Source organism: Corvus hawaiiensis, chromosome 19 (assembly GCF_020740725.1).
Source record: "Corvus hawaiiensis isolate bCorHaw1 chromosome 19, bCorHaw1.pri.cur, whole genome shotgun sequence".
Classification (NCBI taxonomy): Eukaryota; Metazoa; Chordata; class Aves; order Passeriformes; family Corvidae; genus Corvus; species Corvus hawaiiensis.
Genome location: NC_063231.1, coordinates 85,377 through 108,838, shown reverse-complemented (window position 1 = coordinate 108,838; position 23,462 = coordinate 85,377). Strand labels below are relative to the sequence as shown.

Sequence of the window (23,462 nt, the reverse complement as noted above, 5' to 3'; positions counted from 1 at the left end):
AAATTTTGATTTCTGACCAGATGGCTTAGCACTATTAAAAAACCAGCAGCATTATTTGTTTTTACTTGTTTTTTTTGTACACATGAAGTGCAGCTTTTGTAAAGCAAAAGGTAAAGAACAAAACAAACACCTTTTTATTTAATTCTTTTACAAAGAGAAAATAAATATTCTTGAAATCAACACATATGCTGCTCTAGCCCATGCTGGACTCAAGGGTCTATGACATGAGGAAACAAAGACAAATAGTTGTGCTTATGATATTTTTTCCCCACTGGAGAATAACAATGAGTTCTACATGCCTTCCTCCAAGAGATATTTGGAATATTTTAATGAAGTTAATGTGAAATACATGAACTGGAATGTTTTCTCTCAATATCTCTCTTGAAGCAGAGGATTTCTTTTCAATTTTTTAAAAAATACTTGTACCACAAAAAACTCAAGGACTCTGTAACCATTCAAGATTATGTAAAACAGCAGCACAGGCGGTACTTTCCACATAAAAGCACTCACACAGTTCTAAATGAAAACTATGAGAATAAATTAAAATATCCCTCCAACTTTTAAAGGCCTGCTAAAAAGAAAACACAGAGGGTTCCTGAAGGTGCACCTACCCTCAGATTATAATAGACTTTTGAGAATCACATAGCAAAAGCCAGAATTTTATTATACAGGGCACAGTGGGTAAAGCTCACTATTTTTCTTGCTTTTATCCTAGCTCCCATAACTGATCGAATCTCAATTCCCTTACTAAACGTCCTTATCAATACCATGCATTACTTGATAAGCAAAAGCATTTGTACAAAATGAAAAACTTATGGAAGAAAAAGAAGTATCCAAACAAAAACATTTACCTTTAAATTGACAAAAAGACATGCTTTCTGTGAGCAAAGCAATTAATGCTTTCTCTTTCTTCCTGTATACCCCAGGATTGTAACTACCAAACTCTTTCACTGAAAGTTTTGGTATCAAGACAGTATCTTCAAATGTTTGCAACTGACAATATTCTTTGTAGGTACAGAAACCCCTTAAAAAAAGGAAAAAAGAAAAGAAAAAAAAAAGTTGCATCAGGTAAAGGGTAAGGATTCATTTTAAGTCAGTAAGTTACACCAAAGAAGAACAGAAGTTATTATGAATGTATTTACACAACTGTTGAAGTACACAAATACAGTGGTAGTACAAATGAAGTGCTTTGAGATACTGGTTTTCAATACACAGGTTTATATAGACAGTCTAACTATTTTCTGCATGATGGAATTTAACTATTTAAAGAACAAAAACTGCCCACAAGTGAGTACAATTCTAGAAGTCTGCAGTCAACTTTTAAGTATAGTACAGCAATCTAATGATCCAGATACAGAGAAAATAAAAAGGCTGCTTTTGTAAGTCCCTCAAACATCACACTATTAACCACAGATATTTACAAGGAAAGCACAGTGAAGTGTAAAACTGCTCAAACGGTAGTGCACATGCCTAAAATACCAGAGTTTATAGTAACTGAGGAAATCATTCTCTTATGCAAATTTATCAATCGATCAGATTCTCAAGTTTTTCCACTATACTCTCCCCAAGCACACATTTCCCCAGTCTGACCCAGAGTACACACAAGCAAGTAGCCAATGTTATGAAAACATCCAAAGAAGAATGATAATACTTAGTATGTGGACTATTGAGGGCCAAAAAAGAATTTGTAAACACCCATACAATAAAAACTACTCTCCATAAAAATCTGAAGACCAATACACCTTTAAAAATTGTCTCCAAGCAGGGAAGATTTTCTCAAAATACCTAACTGTTCAAACAAAATCTCTGTATATACTTCCATTTCCAACACAGAACTTCCCATCATTTCAGTCATAATAGTTCTGGTACTGTTCCAACTACTGTAAGGACAGAATACGTACTTTTGTGAGACCATTTACAGTAACAATATGAAGAATTTTCCATAGTCCATAACCAACAGGAGCCAACAACACCTGCAACCACCTGAGCACATTGAGTCATTCATGCCTAGCTAATGATTCTGGGCATACTCCGTCAAATATAGTTAAGAATTAAATATGATACGCACCTGAATTGTAAAAATTCTCAGGATTTCACAGCAAGAATACGTTGCTAGTTTGGGGGGCGTTTTTTTGGTTTTTTGTTTAAGAATTCCTTTTTTGAGTCTTGGCATGTAACAGAAGGCCAAAATCAATGTATTTATTTATTTATAAACATGTGGATACTGAATGAAACATGCAAATTCACTGAAGACTCAGCAGCAATGTCTATTTTGCACTTGTAACAGCCTCCAAGCTAACCAGCCTCAGAGAAGAGGAAACAAAATTTTTGCAGTAAAAAACAATGTTTGAAAGTATCCATTCACCCAAACTAAACAAAGAGACAGAACAAATTTTCTAATTCTAAATCCCTCAAATGCCAGTCTTTCACTTTGTCCTTCACGTTCTTTACAAAAAAGAAATCCATCATGACAATCTCTACTATACTTAAGACTCTCCTGCAGGGTATTAAGTTTTCCTCTGTTACGAAACAGAATGAGTATTAAAGATTCCTTTGTGTTACACAGAAAGTTAAATGTCCAGTGTGAATGAAGACAGCAAACAGTAAAATAAACTTCTAACAGTTTTAAAAAATTCATGAGAAAACCGACTCAGAATGGGACAATACATGAAAGTAAACAATTTAAATAACATCAGATGGTTTTGATTCATTTACATATTCCCTGGCAGACTAATCTTTTAAACAAGAAATTTCAAGTCATCATCTTTAGTTCAGGTTTGTTTATATTCTACATTTTTAAATCAGACAAAAGCAAGAGTTCTTTACAGATAAGTAAGCCAATAATTTTAGCAAAATGATACAAAAAACTTTCTTAAACCAAGTAAAAGATTTATAGTTACAGTAGAATAATAAAAAGGGAGTAAAGTCTGCCGCCTGTGGAGGGAAAACTGAAATGGCCATCCAGTAACAGGCGGTGAACTCTGTAAACCATCTTTCTTTTCCAGCCCTGTTACCACAGGGTTCTCTTAAGGTCATTGGGTTTCTGGCAAAAGCATCCTGTAATGGCAGCTGCTGGAGTCTCTGCATGTTCCTCCAAGGGCCTTTTAGGTCACATGGAGAACTCCAATTTCCGCTCTAGTTTAGGGTATTTTTGCTAGTAAAGCCATTGGTAACATGGGAGATCAGCCATGCATTATCTGCCTTCCATGGCAAAATAATTTTCATCGGTGCACAGCAGACTGGAGAACACTGGTAGTTACCCGAGCAGGAATCTACCAAAGCCAAAAAACAAGACAACATCAGCACATATCCTTCTAGTTAACATACGAGTGTCTCACAAGGTACTTTTAAACTATTAATTGCCAGAATTTAAGTATGTGAATTTAAAATCCAATGAGCAATACAATGTTTCACACCCACCTGTAGCTACACAAATGCCCCTAATATTTTCCTCTTTTATTAGAATTTAACATGGAAAATGCACCTTTCCAGCCAGAGGGGATGTTTTGAAGAAAATTAGACAGAGCACAAACATGCACAGAAGAAAGAACCAACCAGATGAAAACACTATGAATGCACAGTAATAGACTCAATGGATAATTAATTTTAAACAAATATTAAGAAGGTGAAAAAGAAATTCATTATTTTCAATAGCTTTTCACTTTCCATGGGACATTGTGTTAAAAGATAATTCTTGTATTTCCATAGCTTGACCTACTGAAGTAAGAGTGTAGCATTATTTCAGTACCATTTTCACCACGAAAATGAAAAACAACCATACATCTCTGCAATTTAAGAAGCAAGAAACATCTAAGTAGCTGGATCAGTATTCAGTATTCGTTTCAGTTGTAAACAGCTACAAATACTAAGGCATACAGTATATAGGCCAACTAATGCAGGCACAACCCAGACCAGAATCTGCACGTCTCCTGTACACAGGCTTTTCAATGCAAAGCTCTACGTTTGCTTTTTTTGCATTTATTTTTGTATCTGGTTTTTTTTACTAAGATCTGATAACTGGTCTTTAAAGTGTTAAGCTGCCATTTACAGTTGGATCTTTTTAATGTTATAAACTGTTCACGAAGCAGCTTGTGCAGAGTCAGCCAAGCACACAAAGCAGGAGAGTAACAGAAGAGGAATAGCAGGATTCTTCACCAACTAGAGATACAGGATTAATGCAAGCTTAGGCTTTATAGGGAAAGTGAGACAGCAGACAAGAGTTATACAACAGAATTTATTAAGGAACAGAAAAATCTCACAGCCTTTTTTTAATAAGTAGCAAAGCAAAGAAGCTCCTGAAATATTTAAGAAAAGCATCCCTCAGCCACTAAGGTTCAGATTCCAACTGAAAGCTGTTATTTTTCATACGAAACCTATTATTGCCAAAAGCAGAACAGCCTAAAAAGCCAAAAGCTGCACACAGAAAGGCAGAAACTTCTACTGCACCAAACAGTGGAAAGGACTTAGTAATACCCAAATTCAAGTCTGTCTACCTCTGAGATGCTCATGGTCAACTATTCTTGTTAGTACGTGAACATTTTTTTAAATACAGATCTGAACAGATCTGAGTACTTTTAAAATTAGAGCTCATAAGGCATGGAGAAGAATATAAAACAGTGAAAAATGGATATGGCTGTAGTAGAACATTCCATTCATGACAAGACAAGACAGAGCCTCATTTGAGTAATATTGTCAATTAACTCTTCATACGTGTATTTTGCTTTTATGATTCTGAGCAGATCTGGTTTTTAATGGATGACATACTCCTGTATCAACATCCTTGGAAAGACATGTATCTCAAACAGCTAAAATTTAGACTTGGTTATTTTACTGTTGATACTTGAACAATTTGAGGGACCTTTTAGGTTACTATTACTGTCAATTCTGCTTAAGAGTCCAAGTGGAACAGCAGCAATAACTCAGCTTTTGGAAGGACATTTACTTTTAAGTTAGAGAAAAATCAATGCTTCATCAAGCATCTGACCGGAAGGCACAGATACAACTATGAGATCACATGAGTAGGAGGAGCGGTCAGATGTTTCCAAAGAGTTTTTTCCCCACCCCATCCAAAGCTTTGGTGTCCAATGAGAAGCACTCACCCAGTGCTGCCTTCCAACGAAAGGAGACGAGCAGCTACTTGCCATGGTGTTCGAAAGGAATGCTATTCTGAGGTAGGGGAAAAGACAGCAATTTGTAACAGTTCCACTGCCCCAATATATAAAGATGTCGAACAAACATCCAAACTGAGCTTGCAGTAGCAACTCTATCTTTTGAGAAGCTCTGATTTCAGATTTCTAGAAGACATTTCCATCATGTTAAGAGACACGTAAAAGAAACAAATCATTAATCCTCAAAGGAAGATGACAGGGTCAGAAGAACAACGCAGAGTATGATGCCTATTAAGATGTACACGTGGAGAAAGATTTGCGGATGAGGAAATGGAGAATGCAGAAGCACTGAAGTATGGCACAACATTTAAGTTATTCAATGCCAGTGTTGGCTGTAGTCTTCTAAAAACGTCTCCCATCAAAGAGATTTAGTAAAACATTTCTTTGTGCAGCATTTCAATCTTTTCTTCCAACTACAGAGAGAATACCTCTATTACCAATAGGAATTTGCAACAGCTCTGACTGTTGGGTGCTGAACATGCTACATTCAAGAAAAAAAAATTAAAGAACTTACTGCGTAGCCATGAGCAGTCAGACTGAACCTTTTGTAGAAGGAAATGAAGACTACTCACCTGTAACTAGACTCTTGAGATGATCACTGCTTTCAGGATGCAGTCTGTGCATGTGGACCGACAGAGCTGATTCACAGTAGTTTTTACTAGAATACTCATTACCTCATTTACTACCTCCTTTACTATGTCTCTTTAATGTTTAAAAAGTCTGTAAAGGAGACTTAGGGAACAATTCTCTTAAGAGAGCTTAAGAGCAGAAGGATCTTTTAACAGCTGGTATGATTTTCTGTCCAACACAGATCACCGCCCTTCATTACACACACATGTAATTTAGACTTGCTTTAGACTGGAATACACCACTTAGAAATGAATCCAGTGTTGATGCAGAGGCAGAGAGGAGAGATGATCTACTTATTTTAGAAGTTGTTTCAGTAGGTAACTACCTTCACTTAAACCTCTGTTTTGCCTTTCCTTACATGTTAGCGGTTTTAATTTTAAGCAATAGCTTCTTCACATGTTTTCTCCTTTAATTCCTGTTAAAGTCATTGTATCTCAAACATGACACCAACTCACTCAAGACATTTTCTTAGCTTTCAGACAAACTGAAAGTAGTAGATTTGAACCTCTTGCATTGGACAATCTGTTTTCCCAATCCACCTCGCTAATGACACAGAGAAACATCTCCGCTTCTGTTCGTTCCTGTATCATACATGGATTCAAGGAGGAAATTGTGCCCTTTCATTATGAAACCACACTAACCTCTCCAACATTACACCTGCCCCCTCAGTCATTACTTACCACAGATATAGTTCCCCCATATAGGAAAATGGCCTCCACTCCTTCATCCTAACCAGAATTTGGAGTACTGCAGGAATACACATTTGAATAGACTATGCTTGACCGCTCAGCTCCCACTAATGTTCATCGCTGTGAACTCACAACTTGCAGGTTTTTCACTGTTGCGTTCACTTCATATAATCCAGAAAAGAACAACATGTGCCACAGAATTTACGTAACTGCATTAGAAACACTTAAGTTTCATGAACCATTTCATAGACATGGTAGCTGTTACTCCAGTAAACACTCATTACTTAGCGTTAGAAACAGCATGTCTTTTTAAGGAGAATGACTTAGGTGCTATGTGGACACTATCTTGGATGTGGGGAATAAATGACACCTATTTTGCTATGCTTACAAATTACCATTTTTCCACAAGCGTTAAATTTCTCTGAGAATGCCTGGTTTTCGTAACAGAATTTTGGTTCCTATTATTTGCATCCACAGCCTTAGGTTTTCAGTTTCAGTCTGACCTGATCAGAATTCAACTTGGAAAAAAAGAAAGATAAACATGTGGAGTAGTCATCTTTAAGAAGAACTCTACTTAGAGGCAAGTAGCTTTCCTTGTTTGAGTAACCTCTGCACATTTCACCGTCCAGAGTTTAACAAGCAGCAGCCTTTCCTCTAGATGAATAGAGGTGGAGATTACAGATGCACCGTTGCATTACCAAACCAAGGCATACAAATAAATAAAGTAACAAAACTAATTCATCAAGTTATAAATAAGAACTCTAACAAACGTAGTTCTTAACAGAAAACATCTGTAGATGTGCATGGCAAACTCTAAAAGTTGCTTTCTACCAGGAGTATAGCTTAAGCACTTCCTGAAAAAAGGACCTGTGGCAGTATACTTCCTTAAGACTTACTAAGGAAACTAGCACACTTGGAATGGACATGAACAAACAATTGCTACTCTTTATGGTTCTCTTGAAAAGAAGTGATACGGATGACTTTCTGTATTCTTACATCTATCCAATCAAAATTCTCTTTAATGACTTTGCCACATAACTTGAATACTTTAGGTTTTCCTAAGAACAAGGTATAAAGATAATTGGAAACTCATGGCTATAATTGGTAACTTGGCTAAGATCTAAGGATAAATTTTGATTACAGAAGAGCTACTCTAATATTATGGAGACTGTAACAGCAGACGCTATCGACACCTGCAACTTGCACCATCTTGCCTTCTAGAGAGCGAGAACTGAGAAAACGAAAAGTGAATTTTCTCTAACAAGCTCAAGTGGAAGTGTTACAAGCTGAAGTCTGAGTAAAGTGTTTCAGCTACACCACCCAGGTTGCAGAAGGTGAAGGCAGGGATTGGGAAAATGAAGAACCATCCACTGTGGAAGAAGAGGGGGTTTGAGACTGTTTAAGGAACCTGAAAGTGCACAAGTCCGTGGGACCTGATGACATACATCCATGGGTCCTATGGCAACCAGCTGAGTAAGGGACTACACCACTATCCATCATATTTGAGATGTCACAGCAGTCCAGCGTAGTTCCTTCTGACTGGAAAAGGGGAAACACAACCCCCAGTTTTATAAAGGAAAGATGACACAGGGAACTACAGGCCAGTCTCACCTCAGCGCCTAGCAAAATCATGTAACAGATCCTCTTGGAAACTATGTTAAGGCACATGGAGAATAAGCAGGTGACTGGTGTCAGATGACACGGCTTCACTAAAGTTAAATCGCACCTGACAAATTCGGCAACCTCCTACAGTGGAGTTAAGCAGTGGTGGATGAGGGAAAAGCAACAGACATCACCCACCTGGACTTGTGCAAAGCACTGAACACTGTCTCACATGATATCCTTATCTCTAAACTTCAGAGACACAGATTTGACACATGGACCACTCAGAGGATAAGGAACTGGATGGATGGTTGCACTCAAAGAATTGTGGTTAATGAGTCGATGTCCAAGCGGAAAGCAGTGACGAGCGGTGTTTGTTCCTCAGGGGTCAGTATTGGGACCAGCGCTGTTCAACATCTTTGTCAGCAAAATGGACAGTGGGATCAAGTGTACCCTCAGCAAATTTGCTGACAACAAGCTGTGTGGTGCAGTTGACATGCCGGAGGGAAGGGATGCCATCCAGAGAGACCTCAACAGGCTTGAGAAGTGGGTCCATGGGAGCCTCACGCAGTTCAACAAGGTCAGGTGCAAGGTCCGGCATACACATCAGGTCAATGTCAAGCATAAGTACAGGCTGGCTGGAGAATGGATCAAGACTAGCTCTGGGGAGAAAGACTAGGGGGTCTTCACGGATTAGAAGCTCAACGTGAGCCAGCAACATGCGCCTGCAGCCCAGAAAGCCAACCGTGTCCTGGGCTGCATCAAAAGAAAAGTGACCAGCAACTCAAGAGAGGGGATTCTTGCCCTCTATTCTGCTCTTGTGAGACCCCACCTGAAGTACTGTGCCTAGGTCTGGGGCCCCTGATGCAAGAACAGCACTGACAATGTTAGAATGAGTCCAGAGGAGAGCCACTAAGTTGATGATGGGGCTGCAGCATCTCTCCTACGCAAACAGGCTGAGAGAGTTGGGGCTGTTCAGTCTGGAGAAGAAAAGACTTTGGGGAGAACTGAGAGTAGCCTTGCAGTACCTAAAGGGGGCTTACAAGAAGGCTGCAGAGGGGCTGTTCACATAGCACGTAAAAAGCGCATGTAGTGATAGGACAAGGGTGAGTGGCCTTAACCTGAAGGAGGGAAAAATTATATTTTAGGAAGACATTCTTTACTATAAAGGGCAGTGAGGCATTGGAACAGGTTGCCCAGAGAGGTCGTGGACTCCCCACCCCTGGAGATGTTCAAGGCCAGGCTGAATGGGGTTCTGAGTAACCTGGCCTACTGGAAGGTTCTCTGCCCATGGCAGGGGAGTTGGAACGAGGCAATCTTTAAGCTCCCTTCCAATCTAACCCATTTCCCACTGCAAATCTCTCTTGCCTTCCAATTCCAACAGGCCTACGGGAATCTGTTCAAATTATACTAGAGTCACACACAGTTATTTGGTCACCACAAATAGATACCAGCACTGCTTCACTGTCTTAAGAACTAAATGAATACAGCAGGCAACAAATGATTAGTTCTGACAAACTCAAGAGAAGATCCCAACTAGGCCGCTGTTGGGATTGTAAAGAAGTCAACCAAGCGATCCTATACTTGAAGCAGAGTGTTAAAAAAGGCAGGTATGGAATGCGTCATTAAGCCAGACCGTACCGTTGGCCCTCATCACAAATTAGGTATCTGGATGTTTAAAGACTACACAGAGAACTGGCAACTGCCCTCACAGTATTCACACTTTACAGGCTAGGCAGAACCAAAATGTATCTACAAGCCCACTTGTACTACTCGTATCTTGAAATGCTTAGAAAAGTGTCACCTGCGCACTGAGCGACGTGTCACGAACATAACAAAAAAATTAAAGATACACTTTCATGTAACACAATTAAGCAGCATCACTGCATTTCTGTCTGTTACTGCTATTACTTGTATATCTGACTGGTAACAGAGAAAGTATCTGAAATTTTCTCAGAATGCCACAGACCTTTTCCAGAAAACCATATTTACATTCAAGCAAATGTTCAGGGAGAACTCTGCATCACAGCCTCACAGAATACCCAAGGTCAAAAAGGAGCCCTGGAAATCATGTAGCCCAATCTCACTACCCACAGCACAGTCAACTAGACCAGGCTACTCAGGACAATGTCCAATTGGGCTCCAAGTACTTTGGAAAAGGGAGACTCCACAATCGTTTTGGGCAACCTGTTACAGTCCATGCCCACCTTCATAGTAAAAAAGTTTCTTCATCCGTCTAAATGGAATTTCCTATATTTCAATTTGTGCCCACTGTCCATTGCCCATTCACTGGATATTGCTGCGAACAGTCCAGTTGCACCTTCTTTACATTCTTCTAACAGGTATTTAGGCAAATTTACAAGATCCATAACTATGCACAACTCTACCCTCTTTGTTCTCATACTATTTAAAAATACTTCAACATGAGAATTTCTGGTGGCAAGAATAGCAGTTCAGTGAGCAATTTAAGATGGTGAAATTTGTCACCAACCCAATACAGAAAACCTCACCTACTCCCTATTCTTGTCCAGCCATTTCTGCTCCTGAACCGTTCATCCCTCATGCAAGCACAAGTACCTGCGCAGCTCCATGGTGAAACAACTCATTCAGCTTGAAAGCCCACAAAATGCCACTTTGCTTTTATCACAACGGAATTGTTTCTTCCACCCAGTTCACTCTCAGTCTTCGTTAGAGATACCGACTTGGCCCTCATCTAAAAAACTGTTCTTTCTGGCAGTCAGATTTCGTACGTAAGACCATGTATTATCCAAAACCAATAAACTCTGCCAATTAAATGATGACGCCAAAAGTAACCGAGTTAATTTTTGTCAATGTGCTCTGTCAATGAGGAACGAGTCCCTGGCAAAAATTATGCAGTTAGAACTCCTGCACAGTAGTGAGGCACAATGGAAAAACCCCTAGGTCATTGCACCAGTCCCCGTAACACACTGCTTTCCCAGAAATGTTGCAGAATGTCTATAATTTGGCTGATTTCCATTCTGTAAGTAAGACTGAAAGCAAATTGTACAAAGCCAGGCCACACGCTGTTTGGGACAAGACCGTGAATATGCTGAGGAAGGAATGTTTCAGCTATAGTACAGAGTTAGAAACACATCTAACATCGTCAGTCCTAAAAAGAAAGATTCCTAAAATGTCTTTGTTAAGTCACTGTGACCAGTAAGGATGATTTCAGCGCTGACTACGAATCATTATCATTTATCCTCCTGCCATTCTCTTCAAATGAGCCTTCTGCAACGTATCCATCATCCATGTATGCAGCCTCTTATCAGCTCTGAATTAAGAGCACTGCACTACAACATTTCTTCACTACTGCACCTTCTGTTCTTCACCAAATGGATCTTGCCTTTTCTGCACCAATATTCTCTGCTCTGTTGATTTGGAAACAGGATTCACTACTGCCTCTTACTCTGCTTCTTCACTGGTAACGGATACAAGAAACCCAATGAGCCAAGGAGCTAAATCCCATAATTGTAGGTTAAAATGCTGCATCTCTATAATTTTGCATCCTCTCACTGCTGTCAAGGTAAAAATAAAAATTTCTACACCCCGCATCATTCAGGCTAAATGTCAAGCATTTATATGAATGAACATCATCTGCAAAAACAGTGCAAAATCCCATCAATTACCTGGAAAGTTCTTTTGGCAAATTAACTTTATCAAATTGCCCTCATTTTTTTCAATACACAGAGTTTTTTTTTTTTTTTTACCTGCGAAGTCGACATGCGAGAGGTATCTTGTCGGCCTGTTAAATCAGACGAGGAGATATTGACTGGGGCACCACGATGCAATCTCATACTCACTTTCCTTTCTCGTTCCATGCCAGATACTGGCCGAGGAGAGGTGTTGGCTGTGAGAAAAATTGCATTAGATTCTCATAATAAGAAATGCCATTTTAACACGGTCACTGGAAAAATTACGCTCTTGCTGTTTGCACATAAAAATCCCAGAGAACCAAACAAGAGGAATCGAGGCCATTGTTTGACATTTCACAGAAATTCAAGCATCAACTGGCAGGCAATGAGTGTATGCAATTACCTTCAATCTACTAAAAAAGCAAGGGAGAAAAAAACCAAACCAAAAAACTAAACCCTGCCCAGAGACAAACTGCAAATCAGAGTAGTCTACGAGGTACACTTACCCAGGTACGTGCTTACTTACCAGCATGTGAAGTTGGGGTAAGGGGAGTAGGAGGAGCTACGTCTTGCGTTCCTCTTAGCCTGCCAGAAGCAGTGGAGGGTAATCCACGTACAGCTGGATTTCGTGTATGTCTTAATCTTTCCTCTCGTTCTCGCCTTTCATGTTCAGCATCTTCAGCTGCTCTGCTTGCACCCTACAGGTGGTCAAGAGTAGTGAACAACTTGGGGGATTACGGAGCTTACAGCTGTACGTTTGGATAAAAATGCTGAAAAGAAAGAACTGGACAATACATGAACTGAAGTTCGATAGGCATTAACTATTTCGGTAAAATTTCTTGAGAACTGACATAAATTTTGATCACACAGGCTGCTCGGATAGTCTTCAAAATGCTAATGTACACACATACTGTTACGGCAGCTGGACACCTCCTCAACAGTTGCAAATGACCCATGTTAAAGATCAAGGTGGGAGAAAGTAGTAATTCCACAGTCTAGCCTGGTGACTGCCCTAAAGGATCTGTCTAAGAAGCCTTTCACATTAAAAACCTTGCAACTTTAACTTAGCTGTCATTCAAGCCTTATAGCATGGATTCCATATCTCCTCCCTTTCCTCGCTTCCTGATCTTTTTGTCTACACAGTAGAGCTGCCAGGAGGAAAAATGGAAGACAATCTTACAGTATCAGTTAAGATACTCAAAACTGACAACGTAGTAAAAAACCCAACCAAAACCGTTAAAAATTCAAAGTTTTAGAAAGCTATGTGAGCTACTCACAAATTTCAGCATGTTCCAGTCAAAGACATAGTCATAGGAGAACCCCTGCCGATGAAAGAGGTTTCTGAATAATTGCCTCAGATAGGAGTAGTCCGGCTTGTCATCAAAACGCAAAGAACGGCAGAAATTCAAGTACGTGGCAAATTCAGCTGTAATTAAAGAAAGCCTGTTTTTTATCTTCAGCTTCACATTGGCTTTTTATAATTCTGAGTCGAAAAAAAACCCAAACCACCCCAAACCTGAAAAGAAGGCAATCTCCTAAGCATAAGAAAAAGAATAATTATCTAATGCTAGAAATCTACCAAAGGGAACACTATAACCCATCTATCATGTCAACCTTGAAAAATAAATTATTTTTCTACCACCGAGCAGGCAAAGATCTCATTCGTCAACAGCAGAGAGGACGCAACAGTACAGTTCTTTAACCAACAGCTGGTGGGGGAGAAAAGATTTAAAACTTTGCCTGGAGTATACCGAACACAATTTATTGTGGGACAAGGAAGAGCATTTCTTTGTTAAGCCACATAGAGATTCATGTCCGCTACGTCACAAAACACGCAAAGACTAAGGGACTCATTAATCTCCCAGGTAAATCATGCCACATTTTTAATTTACAACAGTCTGAACACTTGTTTTTAAATGGCAAGCAAAATATTAGTTACAAAACAAAAAAGTGAATACTGTAGTGAATTCAGCGCACGAGAGAAAACAGCAGTATCAAAATACCAGCTTTTGACTTTAAGTCTTCCCAGATGAAATAAGAGATTAATTTATATTAAGAAAGAAATTCTAACAAATGGCACAAGAGAAGCTGATTAGTCTTCCCTGCCTGTAAACCCCAGAGAAAACACGTAGTTCATGAACGTAAAGGAACACGCATGAAACAACACTCGAAACACATCAAAAATGATGCGTTTTCATACAACCCAAACAAAAACTATAGTTCTTGTCATTGTAACTAGTTGCCGAAGCAAAGAAGGTGGAAAGAAGAGACCGAACTCTTAGTGAAATGAAAACATTCTCTGATGACAGCTAGTGCTACTAAGTTTTAAAACAGATTTAAGTATCATTTTACAGGACTCAAAAATGGCTTATTATTGTTTTGGTGTAAATAACAAACTGAGAAACGCAACCACTTTGAGGCATGATGCTAGGATACAGGAAGGTTTCTTTTGCCTCTCACAATTCTCATCCATCAGCAGGCCAAACCAGATGAACCTGGGATGGTAATTCTCAAGTGAAATAACTGCAGTAGGTAAGAGGTGCATCTGACTATACAATCCAATTTATTCAAGAAACAGTACCCACACAGATAGAGAAACAGGCAGTTTGCTAAAAGCTATTTGTCTGTTACAAATTATCCAGCCAACACGCACACAAAAAATACAGTGCAAATCAGATGGACCATGCTACCCTTCCACTCGAGGGCATTTCAACAGTTAAGACAAGGAATCTTTAGAAATGCTCTACGAACACAAAGATCTCAGTCTTCAGCATAGTATTTTTACCACAGATGTGGCAAAATCATGAGGGGTAAGGAAGGGGGGGGGGGGGGGCGGGGAGGAGATGGTGAAAAAGACTGGTAGAATTTAACGTAAAGAAAGGAGAAGTACTGCTAAAACATGACCACTTAGGCCTAGTGTTATAGAGGAGTAACTTACAAGGATATCCTTTACACAAAACCTCAATGGGTGTAGACATTTTCTTTTCACTGATACGTTCGTATTTCTGCCTCTTTGTTGCTGCTTTCAGTCCCTGCCAGGGGAGGGAGCCCAGGTTAAAATACATCAGTACATAGCCCAAGGACTCCAAGTCATCTCTGCGAGATTGCTCTACAACAGCATAAAAAAGTGAACTCATTAGGTTTTATTTTCTACTGGAAAAACAAAAGTCTGTGCAACAACACTGTTATAAAAACCCTTACAAGAACAAAAGACAGCTGAGAGTTACTACGCCCACGATAAGCTCATTCAGTACAAGAAAAGCCTATTATCCTTGCATTTATTAAAAAATGTGCTAATTCCTGAGCATTACAAACTGACTGAATTCCACCTAATCAAGACATGCAAGGCCATGCATGCTGCACTCTTAGCGTCAAAAATAGGGACTCTACAAAGCAACATCGCCTCTACAAAGCAACATCTACTTGCACTAAAATCACACGCATCAACACATTTGAAGTTTCAATTTATTGCTTTCCCCAGCTCACCGATTCCAAGATGAGTGTTGATGGATGCATAACGGGCAGTTCCTGTCAAGTTTTTATTTTCACGATATGGAATATGTTGGTGAGTTCGAGCATCTCGATACTTCTTTGCTAGTCCAAAGTCTATTATGTAGACAAGATTGCCTTTCTTCCCCAGGCCCATTAAGAAGTTATCTGGCTTCACATCTCGGTGGATGAAGTTCTTAGAGTGAATATATTCAATTCGACTAATCTAAATGCAGACCACAAAAAAAAATCATTGTCAAGAGACTAAGCATACACCTTTTTCTGACAAAAACACTAGCAATTCTGTCTTAATAATGAAAGAGGCAACCCCCCTTTTTACTGTAAGATAGAAGGGCATTAAAAAGAACATAATTTAGAAGACAACAGACAAACCTTCTTTCCAGCTCCTTGCCCGTGTCTATTCTACATCTGTTTCCAAAAACTTTCCTGGGGAAATTTCTTAAACTTTGAGCAGTGCAACACCTGGTTTGCAAACAGCGCAGGTCCAGTTCTTAAAGAACTGGTAATCGCTTTTGATGGGATAGCTTGGATTTACAGAAACAGAAGTAATTTTGAACCTTCTCTCTATTAATACAGCTTATTCACCTCTAAATTACAGAAATAAAATGTATATAATCTATGAAAAATGTTTCAATATCCCAGCATATTGCATCATCAAGATAACAAAGCCGTTTCCTACCATTTGGTCAGCAAGTAATAGGACTGTCTTGAGACTAAATTTCCTTGAACAAAAATTGAAGAGATCTTCAAGACTCGGTCCCAACAACTCCATCACCATAACGTTGTAGTCCCCTTCAGCTCCGCACCACTTAATTGTGGGAATACCCACTAGAAAAAAATAAAACGTTTATTCAGTATAACAATTTGATTTATACAGTTCATACACACAAATCTTCAAGGCTCTTAAGGTGAATTCTAAGAGGGTCATTACTGTGAATGTTTCCATTTACAGTGAAGTTTAATACTTTATGCTGCCTTCAGACACTCCAAAATTAAATGTTTGATAACTTCCAACAGAATCAATACAAAATTACAGCAATAGAGGTCTAAAAATAGCCTTTTTCCTCTTCCCCAGAAACCTTTCAGGCTTTGTACTTACATTGTAAATCTAAAATATTGAGCATCTTTGTTGGATTTGAACCCTAAGCATTTTACCAATAGTAATACTCGTGTAGTCTCTAAGATGCAATAAGGCACAAATTGGAAGTCTGAAAATAAAGACCCTGACAAACCACTAGATATTATTACTGAAAAAGGCCTTAGAAATTAACTTAGTTTCAAAGCCTACAAAATCACCACGATATACCTGTCTCTTTCATCAAAATTTGCAATGATTTTCCACGCTTCCTTCATATTCTTGTCTTTCCTTCAGTTCCGTGGTATTTGTTGTTTGGTGAATCTCTACCAAAGTAGCATTGTTTACGAGATGCATTATTCATTCAGTTTGACAGTATGATAATTAGCCCAAATTTATGGAGGAACTCAGGAACCTTATTTCACACAGAAATATAGAAATGCTCAAATTATTTTGAAATAAACCTGCATGTAGGTAGCCGTATTCAGATTTCCAAATGCCTTACTCTGAGTTAGTTCTATTCTAGTTTTGGTGTGAAATGCCGTAATTCACCCAGTTTCAAGGAAGCATGTTACTCTACGAAGACAATTCCAGCTACACGCAGGTGGCAACTGAATGAGGCAGGAATTAAAAAAATAACTAAATGCAAATACACGTTATTATCCATTTCTAGAGGTCTTATTACCGTACTTGGCATTTCAGATACGGTGTGGAATGTACTCTTTATGAAAAGCATAGCCTCCTTTAGGAAGAATTCAAGGGACTACGAAACAAAGACAAAACTTAACTACACCGGGTTTATGTCCCAGAACTGCATGGGAATCTTACGTTTCTGGAATTCCAAAATATATGAATAAATTACTGTAGCAGAGCAACACATGGTAGCTATGAAGTTGCTTCACTCCTATTCTCCACTACTAATGCCATTTTGCCTTTGAACTCTTTCAGCAAGGAAATATTTTTAACTCAGAAGAAAGAATACTAACATGTACAACAAAAATTAACCTGAATTTAAAATGTTTATAATTGTGCTACCATAATAAGCAAGTCAGGTGAAATGGTCCCAAGCAGTGGTTACCATCTTTCACTGATCCATGAGAATCAGAAATAAATCACTGTTCTGGGACAAAACTTTGTTTCACATTGCACAAGGTCCTCCCATTTTAGTATTTCGGGAGCCACGAGAAACTTTGGGAGGATCCTACTGGTTATCATGAAGCGTGGTAGCCATGGATTTAGAACTGCTCCTCTACAACCCTTGCAGAACTGAAATGCTGTTCTTCACCTGCCCTGCTACCTTTCCCACCTTCTCCTTATTTGTCAAAAGAGATCCTTAACATTAACTACCAGGTGGCAGATACATCCAAGATGTAAAACCAGTAAAATCTTTGAAGAAGGAAAATAGTTTGCTTGCCTCCACCCTGCATCATTTTGTAGATTTTACTCTCAATGTGGAGCTGAGGATGTTTGGTTTTCACACATTCCAACTTAATTGCAACCTCCTCTCCGGCAGCAATATCAGTTCCTAAAACCAGAAGAATTTAAACATCAGTCAAAATATTTTTAAGATGCATTTCCTTTGCTAAGACCGAAACAAAACAAACATCAACAAACTACTTCTCAATGGCAAACATCCAGAGATTAAGTACTTTCAGCCACGATTATCTAAAAATTCTTCTGAAACCTCAGAGGTACTCTCCAACAGACTAGGATTTTAAGAGACAACTATTAGACACTGTAGCACAAGAAGCCAAAATTGCTGCTATCCCATTAATAAAAACAAAAAAACCCCCCAACCAAAACAACAAAACTAAACCAAGTTCATCTTCTCACGGATGTCTTTCCACTTCCAGTTTGCAGTGGAAATGCTCAGAATTAACATGTACAAATGCAGCACATAGCCCCCCCCCAACGGAAGAAACGCTAGGCATTCAAATCACCTCCTCTTATGCCTTGGAAATAGAGACTATTTCCAATAAATAATAGAAAAATATGACTTTCCTAGATCTCAACATACTCTGGCTGTACCCTGACACCTCATTTTACTTGGCTGGAAGGCAGATTATCTAGAATAAAGAATCTGTAGTCCCAAAAAGCTTTCTTTAAATGTCATTAAATTCTTGTTTCAGGAATCAAGTGACTGAAAAAATGGCTTACCTGTTCACTTTCAAAGTATATAGGGAGAAACTGACATTCTTTAAAAGAAAGTCAAGAAAATACACTCTCTCACAGCCAAGCAACTTACAAACTACAGGAAAAAAAGGAAATGGCAAAAGGAAATGTGTGACGCTTCACAGACATAATGCCAAGTCTCTCTACTTTCAGAATTTGGCTCTTTTCTGCATTACCTCGTGGTTCAGGATCACGTGAAGAACATCACCCACTGTTTGATCTGATCCCCACTTAAAAGCGTAACCTGAGGTTCACTAGCTGCTTTGGTTTTTTGAGAAACAGCAAACAATCTTTCTGTACTCACTTTTTCCATGATCAGGATTGCATATACTTTTACCCTACCTCACTTTCCTTTAACTCTCTTCAGAGTTCAAAACTCTTGTCATTCCTTGTGTAAATAATTTTTAATTACTGCATATTATTTCCCATTTCTCTTATCTGTACCTTTGTCAGTTCCATAATGCCCTTTTTGGGAGTCACACAAAGCAATTAAGACACATATGCATAATTATGTATTTTTCTGCCTACCTATTTTTTCCCCTGTGTTTTCCTTTGACCATTACAGCGTACTGATCTAGCTTTTATACTTGCAAAATCCTGTTCCTGTGATTAAGGAGCTACTTCAGTGCTTTAGAGGCTTTTATCTATAAAGTCAGGAAAACTAAGGCTACAAAGACATGCTAACATCCCACACCTCAAAGCAGACATGACCATTCACTTTGCCAGGAGCCGATACTGCACGGAACCAATCTGAGCTCACACAAGACTATGTGTCTTCTTTAACATTAATAAAATGTCTTTCCATTTGCACGCACACGTGGGTATCAAGGTGGTGTTGCTGGAACACTGCGCCTACTTGAGTGGAGACCCCAGTAGGTATTTATTAGGCATTTCACAATGCACCTTAAAAATTGACAAAACATATGAAGCTCACTCTAGATACAACTCAAGGTACTCAACTGGAAAACGCAAAAGAAAAATAAGGCTGTACATATATCTGTCTCATATGACTCTTTTTTTATCTAGCATAATAGGTGACAGAATCCTGGATTGTTACTTTGGTCACAATACAGTCGCAGTAATTGAAAGCTCTTCAATATGTAATCTAGTATTTTTCACATTTCATTCATGTATTATTTTGCTGGACTTTAAATTAATCACGGTGAACTTCAACCCAGAGATGTGAAAGCACGTATCAGCAATACGAGGAGGAAGGACTTATCTTAATACTGACCTCCCCACCTCAAATGAAAATCTTGATTTTGAACCACACATCTCCTGACTTTTCTCCCTTGTTCTCCCGAGTTCCACAGGAGCCAAAATCAGGGAGGGTGTGGACTGAAGACGGTATTAACTGATGCGTAATCAGCAGCAATGGGGTTATTTTGGGGTTCTGGCTGGTTTGGCTTTTTTAAAAAACTTTTCTGATCCAAAACAAACACAAACTTCTGCCTGCATATAATGAAAGACGTTATCATTCTATGGACGGCTGCAGACTTCTGTGGTTGATTAACACAAAACCAGTGCAGGAGGATCAAGACTTGTGTTATCAGGATCAAGTTCTGCTCAACACATTATTAAACTGTTACTTCACAGACTGTGGTCTCGATTCCCTAGGTCACTTCTTAGCGTACTTGCTCTTCCCAAGAAGTCTTTACTACCTAAGAAAGCCAAGATCCTCAGCCTGACCACTTCTGTGTAAGCCCTCTCCTTCGAGACAAGAGATTTCACACTAAAATAATGCAATTAATATTTTTGAGTCCAGCAGAACCAATGTGAGTGGCATAAAAATGGAAATCGTTTTGCCAAGCAATCCACTGCTTCTCCCCAAGTAGGGACTTATGTCTACACCTCAATCCCGAGACAAAGTTTCTGAAATTTCACAGCGCCCTGTATTTCACCAAAAGCTTAGCTTCCTTTAAGGAATATGCAATAATATTTGAGAGGCAGCAATTCTATGAAAGGAATCACTAATTAAAAGAAGTGTTAACAAGCAGTATAATGAGAAGTCACCATTTATAAGTGAAAGACTAAAGTTGTGAAAGTATTTTCTTTTAAAATGTAAAATTCCAATTTACTTGTAATTGCAAAGTCCTCTTCCCTAAGGAAGGCCCTGGAAATTATTTTAATTAGTTTACAACCCAAAACTCATTCTTAAGAAAAATGTATACCTAACACAAGAAACCATGAAAACACTGCGACTGCTCTGTCTTCGTGACCCATTCCTACTTGACCTTGTGGTTTGGGCAACAAAACAAATGCTTACTCTGAGCCACTCACCCCTGTCCACCTTTCATACTATTTAGAATATCTGTGCATCAATTTCTTTCGTATCTTCCTCTGGAAGGTAACATAAGTAAACTCCTTAATTTTATTTTCTTTAAGTTGTCCATCCTCATTTATTTACAATAGTGCCTTACACGTCAAAATCCTGTCCCACAGACCTCCATTCCAAATCCCAGAAGACAAATTTTGAGGTACGAAGGAGAAGAGAAAGAATGTGAAAGAACTATGCTACTAACAGTGGTGTTGGCTCCTTATTCCAAAGTAGGGAAAAAGAGGAAGGGTGGGAAAAGGGAGGAGGTCCCTCCCCTCTACTCTGGAATGTCTTCAACACCCTGGTAGCTGCATTTAAGACAAAACCTGAGGACTGGAAACAGGCAAAAATAGTCAAGTCTTCCTTTTCAAAGCATAAAACTCCACTGGGAATGTATGCTGAAGTAATCTACAAATTCACTGAGGCCTATCAGAAGGCACGTGTACTTAAAAATAAATAATGACTTCTGAAATAATTTTAGAAATTATTTTAAGACACTTATGACTACTGCACAGTCTGAACAACTGAGCAGAAACCGAATTTAAAAAAAAAAAACTGACCACACTTCATTATCACAAAAAACATTGTTTTCAAACATCTGTTCTACCAGATAGTGGTAGGCAAACCAAACGGGACTCTACAAAGGGCTTCAGTTCTTGAAAGGCAGTAATTTCCCCTGGAAAAATAAACCCATGCCACCAGCTGGATCTTCCATTCGCATACTTCCGTGCTGGTTACTGGCTCACGCATGGCCTTTGCAGTAAGCCCTGAAAGTAAATTCACGATGGTTATTTAGAAATAAAATTTAGAAATAAAAAAACCCGTAAAACCCAGAGAATTTACTGCGCAAAATTCAGTACTGCATTAATATTTACGCTAGCATACAGAGAACTATTACTTTCTGTGCAACTTCACCAGTGTGAGCTGCATGCACAGAGATAAAAGCGACACATAAACCTTTATTTTACTTGCACTTTAAATTAATACTATAATACCAACTCATTTATCTGAGCAGTAGTCAGAAGTTAAAATTTTTCAAATCATCTGACTTTTCAGATTTTAACTGCTGCCTTAATTACCCCCCAAAATCCCAACGGAAGCCAACAAGGATTTTTACACAAGCTTTACCACAATCTCGGTCACGTCTTTGATCTTCTAAACATGCACTGCAGAGAGGAAGAATCATGTTCTGTGTCTCTAGACAACCACATACCTTCAGTTAGAAATGTGTATTTTTCATCAGGCATATTATCTGTATTATGGATAACCAGTACTTCATTATCTGTAGACAAGCAGCTTTAGCTAACGAATTATTTTGGAATGCCAGCTGTGCACTGCAAGACGAAGCACTGCCGTCTAGAAAAACAACCTCCAGCTCTCATACTGCATGCACTGCCAAACATACCACATAAGCTAGCAAGTGACATTATTTTTATCTTCCACAAATAAACAGTCAATAAACCTTAGCCCCCGCAAGTTCCACCTTCCTCCCCTTCTTGATTTGCATTTCTAAATTAACACAATTTTCAAAAGCAGAGTACTTGTGTCTATGGGATGGGACATAACATTCATACTTCTTTGGATTTAACCCAATTCATACAGCTTGAGAGTTTGCAGAATACGTATTTTAAAAATACCTTCTTTCAAAACTTGTTGTACCCACTACTTGTGCTTGTCATAAGCATTAGCGGTAGGCTATTATGCTAGAGAGCTAAAATAATGGACTGGCAAAGACAATTCCAATCCTGTACGTTTTACAACTGCGTAGCAATCACGATTAGGCGACGGTCAAGCAACAGGATCAGCCGAACTATGAGGATTATTTTAAGGATTTAAAAGTTTTTTTACTGCAACCTAATCACCTGTAGTTGTGTAAGTTTTTTTTTAGGCCTCACAGGAGAAAGAATCATCCTTCCGACAATTTTTCCTAGTCCACTGCAGCGATATTTAACCCTGGTACACGTTTCTTTCCCAAAACGTTTTTCCGAATGTGGTGGGTTGTGGGGTTTTTAGGGTTTATGTATTTTTGGGGTTTTTTTCTTCCTTGTTCTTAAATGAGGCGATTTTTACCCTTATGCCCGTCTGACAGACGCGAACGGTGCCCAAGGTCAACAATGAGAAGAGGCAGCCGAGTAAACCAGAATTCCCGATTTCCGCACTGTCCAAATTAGGACATGATGTCAACGAAATATTAAATTACTGCTGCTGTGCTCCTAGCCGAGGTACTTGCCCGACCCGGCTAGGCCCCCGATGTTCTCGACAGAGCCACAAAACGGCCAGCTAAGTCCCCTGCGAGCCATCCTCCTTACCCAGGTAGATATCCCCGAAGGAGCCGCTCCCGATCTTCCGGCCGAGCCGGTACCGGTTCCCAACCCTCAGCTCCATGGCGACAGCTCGGCTCGTCCGCGACCCGGTTCTGCTGCTCTGCCCGGCCCGCTGGCTCTCGTTCTGACGCCTCACAGTCCTGCGGTTCCGGATGCCATCGCGGCTTTGGTCTCGCCGCTCGATACTAGCGAGACAGGCAAGACCGTCGCCGCAGCTCCCGAGCAAGATGGACACGGATCCCCGACACCACCGGCCCGTCAGCCCCTCCGGCCCCGAGCCACCATACTGCGTGACCTCACTTCCCCAGCGCCGGAGGCGGAG

At 39.4% G+C, this 23,462-nt stretch overlaps 1 protein-coding gene across 5 annotated transcripts; it reads right to left on the bottom strand.

The window, feature by feature from the left end:
• Nucleotides 1–643: 643 nt before the first annotated feature.
• CSNK1D (casein kinase 1 delta) lies at nucleotides 644–23,460 on the bottom strand. Of its 5 annotated transcripts, none has more exons than XM_048323709.1 (10): nucleotides 23,126–23,291; nucleotides 17,742–17,852; nucleotides 15,932–16,080; nucleotides 15,229–15,457; nucleotides 14,681–14,851; nucleotides 13,020–13,168; nucleotides 12,269–12,440; nucleotides 11,818–11,957; nucleotides 5,100–5,166; nucleotides 1,120–3,272 (listed from the first exon to the last, which is right to left on the bottom strand). In XM_048323709.1, exons 1-9 carry the CDS (start codon nucleotides 23,199–23,201, stop codon nucleotides 5,134–5,136), a joined length of 1,230 nt encoding a protein of 409 aa, XP_048179666.1. In that variant the 5' UTR covers nucleotides 23,202–23,291; the 3' UTR covers nucleotides 1,120–3,272; nucleotides 5,100–5,133. The 5 variants fall into 5 exon arrangements, 4 of the variants coding, with proteins under 4 accessions (XP_048179665.1, XP_048179666.1, XP_048179669.1 ...); XR_007207549.1 differs by having other exon boundaries at nucleotides 3,240–3,272; nucleotides 5,100–11,528; XM_048323708.1 differs by lacking the exons at nucleotides 1,120–3,272; nucleotides 5,100–5,166 and adding an exon at nucleotides 644–1,024.
• Nucleotides 23,461–23,462: the final 2 nt, after the last annotated feature.

Excerpts from the sequence above, each read along its gene's own strand:
- CSNK1D (XM_048323712.1), bottom strand. The coding sequence starts at position 23,201 with ATGGAGCTGAGGGTTGGGAACCGGTACCGGCTCGGCCGGAAGATCGGG. Across the intron at positions 16,081-17,741 it reads CAAAATGATGCAGGGTGGAG|TGGGTATTCCCACAATTAAG; the intron begins GCAAGCAAACTA and ends ATTTTTTTCTAG. Across the intron at positions 3,273-11,817 it reads CTCGCATGTCGACTTCGCAG|ATTCCTGCTCGGGTAACTAC; the intron begins GTAAAAAAAAAA and ends TGGCTTTGGTAG.